At 37.8% G+C, this 13,314-nt stretch overlaps 1 protein-coding gene across 1 annotated transcript in view; it reads left to right on the forward strand.

The window, feature by feature from the left end:
• Positions 1-12,921, forward strand: part of XIRP2 (xin actin binding repeat containing 2) — a 144,475-nt gene extending 131,554 nt beyond the window's left edge. The window contains exons 8-9 of the mRNA XM_065413471.1: positions 671-10,130; positions 12,827-12,921. Of these exons, the coding sequence (XP_065269543.1) occupies positions 671-10,130; positions 12,827-12,921 (9,555 nt within the window). The remainder of the gene's footprint in view (positions 1-670; positions 10,131-12,826) is intronic.
• Positions 12,922-13,314: the final 393 nt, after the last annotated feature.

Below are 13,314 nucleotides of genomic sequence, written 5' to 3' on the forward strand. Positions count from 1 at the left end.
GTGCAATTGCTCAAATCTCAGCATAGTCATATTTTGATCCTTTAGTTGATTTTTAAAATAAATATAACATTGCGGAAATGGTGGGAGCATGGGTGGGTTTGGAAACTGTTTACACGTTAAGTAAGATGTAATGAAAATTATATTAAGTAAATCTAGCAAATATATTTATATTATATGATAAAGTAAAGCTTTTGCAAGAAATCTTTGTTTTTCCATTGTCTTCCTCTGCTGCATGCAATCTTCTCTCTCTCTCCTTTGACTCATGTAAAAAAAATTATTATTTTTCTTCAAAATTTTTGGTAGACACATTGGTTCATCAGAGGTAAATGCAGAGAATATCAATTTCATCAATGAATGAAACAAATATAATCTGCTGATAAATGATACAATGTGCATTGGTTGCAGCAGAGAAAGCAAAGCTGCAAAATCACTGTGCACCTCTTTGAAAGAAGTACATTACCTTCCTTATGCAGGCTGTGTTAAAACAGCATGTTCCCTTTAGGCTCAATTCTACAAGGCTCTGAGCAACTCCTGGAGGTGCTGGGCCCCTTCAGCTCCCATTGCAATCCCATTTCTCAGCATCTTGCAGGACTAAGCCCTTTGAATAGAATGAATAAAAGCTGTGAACTTAGAAATGATTTCTTAAAAATACTAATTTTGTCCCCTAAAGATTGAAAATGAGTTCCAAGAAATTGTATGGCCTTCTGCAGTGAGCTTCTCTTCTGCTGCCACTGCTTCAGAAAGTAGAGTACATGAAACTCTTGGGACACGAAAAACAGAATATGGAACTGCTGCTGCTGTTACAGCTTACACCAACTCCCCTAAATATGGAAGCACAGAAGAGTTTTCCCCTCCTCCACCACCAAACATACTACAAGCGCCATCAGAAATGAAAGAGTTTTCCCAGTCCCCTGAACCATCCACCTCTCCAGCAAAGCCCACAATCCCCAAAGATTTATATTCAAAGCAAAGAAATTTATATGAATTAAAACGTTTATACAAACATATTCACCCAGAATTAAGAAAGAATTTAGAAAAAGAATATTTTAATGAAGTTTCTGATGTTGTATCTAGTAAGGTTGAAATAGGCAGCTCTGTGTCAGGAGATGTACAGCAAACTAGATATGTCTTTGAAAACACTGGTAATAGCTCTCAGAAGTGTATAAGCCCTGAGAGAGAATACCTAGAATGGGATGAAATCCTAAAAGGAGAGGTTCAGTCTATGAGATGGGTCTTTGAGAACCAGCCTTTGGATTCAATCAAAGATGAATCTCCTGAACTGAGCAACATTAAAAGCATTGCAGATCAAGAAATCATTGCAGGTGGAGACGTAAAATATACTACCTGGATGTTTGAAACACAACCTATCGATGCACTGGGTACACATTCTTCAAACTCTGCAGAAAATACAGACAAAATTCCAGATTTAGCTAGAGGAGATGTCCGCACAGCCACGTGGATGTTTGAAACCCAACCATTAGATTCAATGAATAAAATTCATCATGACAATGAACAAGATGAAACTTTCATTAAAGAAATTACCGGAGGTGATGTCAAAACTGTGAGGTACATGTTTGAAACCCAGCATCTGGATAAACTTGGGCAGCTATATTCAGTGGATGAAGTTAACTTGCTGCAACTCAAATCTGAGCTTAAAGAGATTAAAGGAGATGTGAAGAGAAGCATAAAGCATTTTGAAACTCAACCAATGTATGTTATTAAAGACAGCTTAGGTCAAATATTGGAGATTAAAACTGTTCACCGAGAAGACATTGAAAAAGGAGATGTTAGAACAGCACGTTGGATGTTTGAAACGCGGCCCCTAGATATGATTAACAAAGATTCTTTGGAAATTAATGTTGTTCGTGGAATCTCTATGGAGGAAAGCATCAAAGGTGGTGTGCGCAAGGCAAAGTGGGTGTTTGAAACACAACCTTTGGATACTATCAAGGAGGACTCAGAAGTACCTGTCACTGAGAAGGAAGCTATTCTAGGGGCTGATGTCTGTAGAAAATGCTGGATTTTTGAGACTCAACCTCTTGATACCCTAAAAGATAATGATGACACAACTCATCTGCCACCTGAAGAAATAATAGGAGGTGATGTAAGCACTACTAAACATTTATTTGAAACACTACCAATGGATGCTTTAAAGGATAGCCCAGATGTTGGTAAGCTTCAAAAGGTGGTTGCCACAGAGGAAGAAAAAGGTGATGTGAGACATCAAAAATGGATTTTTGAGACTAAACCTCTTGAACAGATTAGAGAAGAAAGAAAGGAATTTATAACAACAGTGAAACTTGAAGAAATTGACAGAGGAGATGTGAGTAGCTGCAAACATATATTTGAATCAAGCAATTTAAGTAAATATGATGAATCACATAAAATCCATGTGGAAGAAATAAAGAGAGGAACTGTAGAGTTGAATAAAGCTCTTTTTGAAACAACTCCATTATATGCAATTCAAGATAGTCTTGGGAAATATCATGAAGTTAAAACAATTCGACAAGAAGAAGTTTTAAGAGGTGATGTAAGAAGCTGCAGATGGCTGTTTGAAACAAGGCCTGTTGACCAATTTGATGAGAGCATTAAAAAAATCCAGATTATCAAAGGAATATCTTCACAAGAAGTAGAATCAGGTGACGTGAAAACAGCTAAATGGTTGTTTGAAACTCAGCCTCTTGACTCTATTAAATATTTTAGCAATATGGAAAGTGAAGAAAGTAAAACAGAACAGACTACAGACATTATTAAAGGAGATGTGAAAATGTGTAGATGGCTGTTTGAAACTCAGCCAATGGAATCACTGTATGACAAGGTTGAGATAGTGACTGACAGTGAAGAAGTACATAAAGGAGATGTCAAAACCTGTACTTGGCTCTTTGAAACCCAGCCGCTTGATGCAATAAAAGATGAATCGGAAACAAGAGTGAAATTACACACTGTGAATCAGGAGGATATTCAAGGAAGTGATGTCCGCACAGCATGTTTCCTTTTTGAGACAGAAAATCTAGAAAATATACAAGGAGAAGAAGAAAAGGAATTCAGACGAGTAGTGGAAATTGATATCCAGCCTGGGGATGTTTCCACCATGAAATATAAATTTGAAAACCAGTCACTAGATTCCATACATTTTAGTTCAGAGGAAGTTTTGGAAAAAATTAAAACTGTGCAAAGTGAAGATATACAGAAAGGAAATGTTCTACATTGCCGATGGCTTTTTGAAAACCATTCTATTGATGCAATAAAAGAAAACCAAGAAGGTGCTACATTAGTCAGAACTGTTAAAGATATACATGGTGGGAATGTAAGAAAAGGCTGCTTTATATTTGAGACATTTTCTTTAGACCAGATTAAAGATGGAACTGCAGATACCACCACCAAGAAAACTGTTAGTGAAGAAATAACAAAGGGAGATGTGAAAAACTACAGAATGCTGTTTGAAACCCAGCCACTTTATGCAATTCAAGACAAAGAAGGGTATTATCATGAAGTGACAACAGTTAAGAAGGAAGAAGTGATTCATGGAGATGTACGTGGGACTAGGTGGCTGTTTGAAACAAAACCTTTAGGATCTATTAATGAATCAGATAATGTGTATGTTATTAGAGCTGTCACCCAGGAAGATATTCAGAAAGGAGATGTGAGCTCTGTCAGATACAGATTTGAAACACGACCACTGGACAGAATTTCAGATGATGAAAAATTAATTGTGCCAACTATTGACAGTGTCCAGGGTGGTGATGTAAAGGCCAACAAACAATTATTTGAGTCTGAAGGATTCAATAAAGGCATGTATGTAAGAACAGTAAGTGTCAGTGAAATCCAATGGGGCAATGTTAAAACTTCCACTTGGTTATTTGAAACACACACTCTAGATGAGATTAGAGGAGAGGGGTCAGAGTATAAAGATATCAAGACAGTCACGAAGGAAGATGTGCAAGAAGGTGATGTTCAGCATGCTGTGTGGCTTTTTGAAAACCAGCCTTTAGATTCCATTAAGGAAACTGATGAAAGTGAAATAAAAATAACCAGGGAAGAAATTCCTCAGTCAGATGTAAGGACAACAACATGGCTTTTTGAAACGACACCTTTCCCTGAATTTAATGAAAATAAGGTTGAAAAGCAAGAAATTATAGGGAAAAGTATCAAAGAAACTTTAAAAGAACTTTACTCTCACAAAGTCATTGAGTATCATGGAATTATCCTTGAGGCAGATGAAATTGGAGATGTCAGAATGGCAAAATATAAACTAATGAATCAAGAGACTCCTGAAATACAAAAGGAAGAGATTATTAGAGGGGATCTAGAAAACATAATGATGAACCTGTTGTCCAGAAGAAGCATTACCAAAAGAGAAATTATGGTAAATGAAGACGAAAAGGGCAATGTCGATTTGACCAAAGCTCAATTATTGAACAGATCAACAGATGTTCGTGTTGAAAAAGAAGAGATAGTGAGAGGTGATATACAGCAAGCTATAAAAAACCTGTTTAGTCAGGATAGTTCTGTAAAACGAGGAATTTTAATTCAGGAAAATGAGAGAGGTGATATTAACATGACACTCTATTCTCTCCTTCACAAAAGGGCTGACAATAAAATCCAGCGTGATGAAGTGATAGGTGGTGATGTGAAACATACTATTCACAACCTTCTGTCTTCCACAGTGAATAATGAAATATCCCAAAGAGCTAAAATAGATGATTCAGAGAGAGGAAACGTTCAGTTTTTCACAACATGCATAGAATCCGGAGCTTTGGATTATCTGAAACTACTCCAGACAGGGTCAACTGAAACAATTACAACAAGGAAACAGGAGGAGGAGGAGGAGGAGGAAATAATTGGTGGTGATGTAGAAGGCACAAAGCTGTTACTAAAGAAACAGAAGTTTCAGATTCAACGTACAGTTAACGAAACTGACATCATCCCTGGAGATGTGGCTAATGCAGTTAAAATTTTTATGACAGAGCCAAAAAATACATCTTGTAATGTAAATAAACAAGATATTATAAAAGGTGATTTGAAAGCAACTTTAAATTCCCTCAGTCAGGCCATAAATCAGAGAACAGTTATAGAAAAGGAAGAAATTATAAAAGCCGACATTCTCACAATACTGAAGTCTCTTAAAGAATCAGCCCATCAACTGAAAGAAACAGAGAAGCCTGATGTCATACCTGGTGATATTAAGCAGGCCATTGATTCCCTTGAAAAAGAAATAACTACAAAAATTGAAGTTCTGAAAGAAGAGGTTGTTCGAGGTGACCTTGAATCAACATTAAGATCTTTAAAAGAAGCTCAGCAGTCTTTCAAGAATGTAGATACAGAAGATGTAATCAGAGGAGATATTCAGACTGCTGGACAAAACATCCTAGAAGCCTCTGCGGAAAAGAAAATGGTACAACATGAAGTAAGTGGTCATGGAGATATAAAAAGCACCATCCAGACACAGCATATAGCCCCGCTCCAAAGTAACAGGTCACATAATCTGCAGAAGAATGTTAAATCTGTCCATGAACATCATGAGGAGAAACATGCTGAAAATGAGACTTTCCTCAAAGAAGGTGGACAAGGTACCAAAAAGATCCATTTAGAACAAGAACAGAGCACTGAGTCTCTTGATGTAGATAAAAAACATATAAAGAACTTATCTAATTCTCAACATATGGTCATCAAAAAAGTGGATGAATCAATGGATAAAAGCAGAGTCCAGGGCAATGTAAAAAAAGAAGCAAAACATGTGACCAGCCAGTCTTCTTTCCGTGGTAAAGTTAAGAGAGATGTGAGAACAGAGAAATCAGAGACATGTAGAGCTCTGAAAAAGGATAGCACCACCAGCAGTGTGCAGTCCATAGAAAAAATAGCTGAAAAGAAACAGAATCTACTTCATGAGCATAAAGACAATGAATATTCCAACCTAAGCTGTCAGACGGAGACCAGACAAAAGGCAAAAATGTCAACTGATGTTGATAGCTCCAAATCCAGAACTACACGACAACCAATTAAAATGCCGGCTAGTGGGATTTCTAAGGCGACTGGCCATTTTCAAAAGCAAGTGATAAAGCAAGAAACAAAACAAGCTCAGCATTCTAGAGAGGTTTTTGCAGAGAATGAAATAAACGTTCAGCTGGGGCAAGCTGTAGTTTCCATGACAGCAGAACAGAATATAAACAACAAACAAGAAGTAAAAGTCACACAGGAAGCACTCAATAAATTTAAAGAAACTGAAAGGAAGCAAAAGAGAGATGTTCATCAGCAAAATAAGAAATCTGTAGGACAGTTTATAGGAAAGACTAAAGTGGAACCTGCTAAGTCAGACTTCCAATTTGCAGTGAAAAATACTCTAAATCCAGCAAAGAATGCTGTGGGGAAAGATAAGCCAGAAATAGATTCCTCATCTACTCCACCACCATCACCCCCTCCTCCTCCTCCACCACCATCAGTAGCATCATCTGAAATTGAATTTCCTCTGCCGCCTCCCCCACCTCCATTAATGATGCCATCTGATAGACATACGTTTCCTTCACCTCCATCACCTATCCACAAGACCAAAGCTGAGTTTGATCATTTTCCTCCTCCCCCACCACCAATAGATGACAAATCTGAAAGTGAGTTTCTGCCTGCTCTCCCTCTACCACCCCCACCACCTCCCCTGGTGATTTTTCCAACTTCTCAGCCAAAGCAAAAGAAAGAACATTTTCCAAAATATCCAGAACAGTCTGTGCCTGAGCCACTGCAATTTAATGCCAGGGCTAAAACATTATCAGGTAAACCAGCTGGAGTTCCATCTTCAAAGAAATTCCTCAAAATGGAACCTTCTAAGGGGCTAGACATTAACAAGTCTAAAACGCCTCCAAAAATTGAACCAACTGTACTTCAGACACACAGAGAAATGGATATTACCACAGCAGCGGGAGAAAGCAAAAATTCCACAGCTCTTGTGAATGTGGTTAGCCATGAAAAGAAACAGGAGACAACTCATACAAAAACAGAAGGGATAAAAAGGCCATCATCTGTTTCAGAAGTGATTAATCCTCCACCCAAAGCTCTGCAAGAGACACCACTGGCCAAGAAAAGAGTGGACTTTCCTCTTAAAAGATCTCCTTCCCTTCCAGCAGAGCCAACACAAATAAAACCTAAACCTTATGTCAGAAAATTTAAAACCCCTTTAATGATTGCTGAAGAAAAATACAGACAGCAAAGGGAGGAGATGGAGAAAGTGCAAGTCAAAAGTTTTTGTCATGAGACTGTCAGAACAAACAGCGAGACTCGGGGAAGTCCAGTTCAAACAGAGTCAGAAAATTGTGTACCATTTAAAAAATCAAGCAAGCAGGATCAAACTCCTTTACAAGGTTCAGTTCCCTCTGTAACTCCACAAAAAACAACACCCTCTGATTCTGACTTTCAAGTCAGTTTACAAGCAACAGGATCTCGAGGTAAACAACTGTCTGCATCATTAGTAGTATCATCAGCTACTGAGCAGCTTCAAAACATTTTAGAAAGCTCAGCAGAAGATCACATTAGAAAAAAAGTACTGCAAGGTTCAAAGGATCTTACAAAACATAATTTATCTTGTCAAATGGAACAAATCCATCAAGAACATACTTTGCATAAGGCAGAGCAGCTGAAGAATGTGGAGCAGTTGCACGTGTCCAAAAATAAAATTATCTCCCCTCATTTCAAAGTTAAAACTATCAAGCTTCCAATTGTAGATCAAAGCTTACATGAAACACACAAAGATTCTGAGACACACAAAAAACAAAAGGGAACTAATGTTCAAAATGTTGTCAAACAACAAAATCAGGAAAAACAGGGAGAAGACATAAGTACTAACGCTAGGAAAAAACAAAGTGTTGCAAAAGAATATTACCAGAAGCATGTTGATGGAAAGGTGCTGAGAGAAAAAACACCTTTAGAACACATAGAGAATATGCAAGAAGTAAGCCAAAAAGATGCCAGTCAAGTGAAACAAAAATTAGTTAATGAGAAAGAAACAGAAAAAGGAGAATTCAAGCATGAGAAAGTCTCAGTGGCTAAAGTAGTAAGTCAGGGCCAGGTATTAGTTTGTCCAAAAGAAGAAAAAGTAACAATTCCAGAAAAACAAGGTCAGTTTAAGAATAAATCAACAGAGAAAGTAGTCAGGCAAAAGGTAATTGATACACGTCATGACTCTCAGACTCAAATTGTTGAGCAAAAGAATGTGTGTGTTTCTGAAAATAAAGTTCAAAATAAAAAGTTATCCCAGCAATATAATAGATTGCAAGAAAGCAAATGTGCCAAAGACAAGGGCATACAACTAAAACAAGTACATCCGAAGAAAACAGATCCAAAACAAGAGATTACACAGAACAAACCTTTATTTTCTCCTCCATCAAAAGGATCACAGCTGAACGATGAAAAATTTGCAGTCGATATATTAGAATTCTTAAGGAAACGGGAGGAACTGCAGCAAGTTTTGTCTAGAGTGAAACAGTTTGAAGCTGAGCCAAATAAAAATGGTATGAAAGCATTTCAGACATTTTTAAATAATATCCCAGTATGGCTTATAGACCAAGAAAGAAAGAAAAATATAGTTCATATTGCAACAGAAAATAATTTAGAAAGGATGAAAGAAGAGCTATCAGATATTAAAGATCAAGCAGTCAAAATACTAGCCTCATGTGAAGACACGATCCAGACAGCTATGATGTCCACAAAAACAGTAAAATCCAGAAATGACTCTGTTAGTTCTGGAGGCTTGTCACAGAAAATATCAAAAATCAGCACTGGCTCCAACAGAAGAGATTCACACCAAACGAAAGAGGTTATAAAGGAAAAATCAGTGCACCGTGAAATTATACAGCAATCCAGTGAAATCAAACAAACAGAATTCAGAACTTCTTCTCCAGCATTAAGAATGCGATCGCCATCACCTACTTATATAACAATTGAATCTAAACGGACAGAATCTCCTCTGAAGGAAGCACTCTATTCATCTGCCATCCAAAGAAAAAGTACTCCTATTCCTCCCCCACCACGCAGATCTGCAACACCAACATCTACAATTCGAAGGCCAGCCTCTTCCCCCTCTCCTCCAAGGAGCCGTTCTGAACAACTGGCCAAATTGAAAGGCACCACAGCAAAGCTATCTCAAGGAGTAACACAGCACTGGTCAGTAACATCAGTTCCAGTTGTAGAAAAAAGATCAGAGATTGTTAAATCTCCTGCAACTCTTCGTAGACAAATTAAAATTGAAACACATGCTATGATGGAGCCTTCATCCTCAGCAACTATAAATGAATCTCAGGTAACTGCTGGTACAGTAAAGGACATAAAAGAAACACGTGAAGAAAATAGAAAAGCAGAGAAAAACAACGACGCGCACCAAGATCCAGTAAACATTCCAGAATGCTTAAAGCCACATGCAGTAAGTTTTAAGGTCCCTAAGATTGACCAGTCAGGGCTTACTTGTAGGTTTGAAGCATCTGAGCAAATAAGACATACAAAAAAGGAACCAGTCACAGTAGTTGAAAGAGTAGACTATGAGAGTGTAGATGAAATGGATATGTTATTAGGGAAATCAGAGGACAATCCAGGATTTGATGTGAAATCAAAGAAAAGAGTTTTTGAAAGGGGTGGAATGAATAGCAAAATAAAACAAGACAGACACACATTTAGCAAGGATGAATTTGTACTGACATCTCTGGAGAATCAAAAGCGAAAAGATACCTTTAGAAACTCTCCTTATAGGCAGCCAAGAGACCCAAAGGAAGGTATATCTTATAAACAAAAGCAATGTGAAGATAAAGAGCACTCATTTGAACCCCTGGTTTGCTTGGAAGCAAAGTATCATACCGGCCACGCTTCTGGTCTGGATAGATTTGCCAACACGGTCACTGAATCAACATCACAAAGTGCTGATGGTAGGCAGTCAGGATTTGGCTTCAAGCATGCACCTCCAACATATGAAGATGTAATCTCAGGACACATTTTGGATATTTCTGCTACTGATTCACCAGAAGAACTACTAAGGAATTTTCAGAAGACGTGGCAGGAAAGTGAAAGAGTATTTAATAGTCTTGGCTACACGGTCTCAGATACTTCTGAAGCTGAAGTGAGAAGTAGCTTCCACCAGGAATCAGCATTTATCAGTGGTAAATAAGCATGCAAAGTGTGAAGAAACCTTAACAACTGTTAAAAAAAAATGATTCAACCTCAGTATATTGTGCAATTAATGAAAAGTGTGTTGATAATCAAAGAACAAAGTAACATAAAACTAACAAACTTTTCCTCACTTTTGCTCTCTCTCTCTTTCTCTCAGCAATCTTTAATCATTTTCCCTTTCCAAACGCTTTAAGTGATGTGCTGAGTGTGTGACTAACAAATACTTATATGTTGAGTTTTGAGGACTTTCTTGCCAAGGTAAATATTGCATTTGAATTAGTATTGGAACAAAAATACGTATAGAACGCATTTCATTTCTTACAGCGGCAAATAGCTGGCATTGTGCTTTTAACTGAGATAAATAGTTAAGTGACTGCTGTGTTTGCATGCACTCCAACATAGCAATAATGGTATAACAATCTGCATGTTTTATATGCATCTGCTCTAAGTTTGCTAAATCACAAAACTTGAATTTGAACAAAATGAGTTTTGTTTAGGGTAGGTTTTAATTAAATGTGTGCAAAAGTAAAGAAGTTGTTTACAAAATTTAATGTGAAAACTTTTGCCATTTTATGTTGGGCGAATTCATACTCTGAAATTTTATCTTGCATTGAAATATACAAAAATGCAAAATGTCACTTTCACACTACTGTCCATTGTTCTGAGGGAAATATCCCCTTCCTCTCCTCTCTAAGGGCCCTGCCACTGTGAGACACTTTCTTCTCCCACAGAGGCCTGGCTCCCCATGGCTTCAGTGCTCCATCCAGGCCTGGGAAAATGAATCAAAAATGTCTTCACTGCACAGTTAATTTGGGTCTTACTTGTATTTTAGCCCAACCTTCTCTACCACCCACACAGAAAAACCGCTGACCCAAATTTGGAGCTGCTTTAAGTTAATTATATTATATTGCAGTGTAGTTGCTCACACCCATGCTAGGCTAACCACGGTGCTCAGACAGGATACCTGCCTCCTGGGTTAACTGCACAATGAAGACATAGCCTTAGTACACTCACTGTCTCTAGCTTAGGTATATATTTCTAAGGCATAGGGTATATCTACACTTGGTGTGATTCCCAGCTCGAGGAGGCATACCCAGGCTAGCTCTGATCAAGCTAGTGTGCTGAAAACAGAGTATAGCTACAGCAGTGTGAGTGGTGAGAGGGGCGAGCCACTCTAAGTACATACCTAGCATCTTGGACCAATACATACTTGGGGCAGATAGCCCCTCCCACCACTCATGCTGTCATGGCTAAGCTCTATTTTTAACCTGCTAGCTCAGAGCTAGCATGGGAATGTCTCCTGAGCTGGGAATTGCACACCCCAGCTCCACGTGTGTACATCCCTCAGACAGTCAGGGAACCTGTCAAAATACTGTGTGAGTTCAACCATCTGCCTTCCCCTCAGGCTAACAACAGGAAACTAAATCCAGACTGTACTACAAAGAGTGCCTTGAAATTTTCAGGGGCATGAGTACAAAGAGAACTTCACAATCAACTTTGATTAGTCTATTCACTTATGGGGAAAATTTTGCATTCAGGTAATTTCTAAGCAAATTTTGAAGATTTTTAATTTCTCCTTGGATGTTTTGCACAGCTCTAGGAGATATAGGCACAGTTGTATAGTCTACACTGCTGTTCTGTCTTGATTTATGAATTGCTATAAAATCAGTACTAGCAGGCAAATACAAATAATATAACATTAGAGCGGGCCACATTCTCTGCTGGTGTAAATGGGTGCAGAACTCGGATGATAATGTAGCAGCACCATTTACATCAGCAGAGAATTTAGCCCACTCTAATGCTGTATTATTTGTATTTGCCTGTTAACATGGATTTCATGCATGTTATAGCAATTCATAAATCAAGACAGAATAGCAGTGTAGCTTTCTCAAGCCCAGCAGATTGTCTGTTATCTTCCTCTCTTCCTGCCCCTCACCTTCCTGAAATAAACTTTCTACTGGTGCTTTGTACTTTGGAGTATAGCTCGTTTCCTTTACAATCAATTATGCTTCATAAAAGAAGGGATTTGTTATAATTAGCTAATATCTGTATTGTAGCTAATTCTCTCTTGCAAATTAACTGAACAAAATACCAGCCATGAAAATGAAAACTGTAAAAAGCTCAAATAATTATATCCCTATCATATTTGCAACATATGTGCATGTAGTTTTCAGGTTAATGCAGTAATGGAGTTCCTTGATGTGCTTCTGGCATAATTAAGCAAAGCTTTCTAATCACAGTTTCAAACATTCACCCTCTGCGTATATATCTCTAAATGACATTGCAGATTCAAAGAGGTGGGTTCTATATAAACATACTCAATCCAACTTAACATTCCTTTTTATGATACCATCTCACTTTAAGAAAAAAATGTTTATTACATACAAAGGGCAAAATTCTGCTTGGCTTCCTGAAGTGAAGTCTTATTAAAATTCATGAAACTACTCACCTGAAAAAATGAACAGGTTTTTGCTTTCAAAGTATTACAATTAGTTGAATTACAGTTTATCCCTAAAATTTGTAGATTACTTATCAATTCGGGGATGAACTGACAAAAATCAGCATTGCAGCTTTCCATATAAACCACTCATTTTGTGCATGGACTGATAAAGTGACATCTTTTAGAAATAAATTCTAACACATGGCTGAGGACCGATATATGACCTTTATAAAATATTGTTTCTAGAAACTGCAACTTCAGGAAAAGGAAACATGCATACTTTGTCAAAAGAAAGTTTATCCAATGGAATGTCTAGTTGTCGACAAGCAAATCTTTCATAAATCATGTTTCCGATGTCACCACTGCGGCAGTAAGTTAAGGTAAGGAGGAACTACCAATTCATTCACAGAAAATCTGCTTCTGAGGTGCAAGTACCGCTGTAACTGGCAACCGTGTTCCTATCAATGCTAACCAGCAGATAGAGCTTTGGATCAGTAGTCAAGAGACCTGGGAGGTCTTCCAGGCAAGGATTATAGATCTGATCCTATACTTCTAAAGTCAATAGGAATTTTTCCCTTTACTTCATTGGGAGCAGGATCCAAGCCTAAGTAAACATGCATATGAATAAATCCTGTCATCCAAGAAAAGGACTGAGGTGTGCTAATAGAGAAGTGTAGAGAAGCTTGGACGGTACTGCATGTTTTCCACCTCTTCTGTAGGAAAATAAAGAGGAC

Source organism: Emys orbicularis, chromosome 11, assembly GCF_028017835.1.
Source record: "Emys orbicularis isolate rEmyOrb1 chromosome 11, rEmyOrb1.hap1, whole genome shotgun sequence".
Taxonomy (NCBI): domain Eukaryota; kingdom Metazoa; phylum Chordata; order Testudines; family Emydidae; genus Emys; species Emys orbicularis.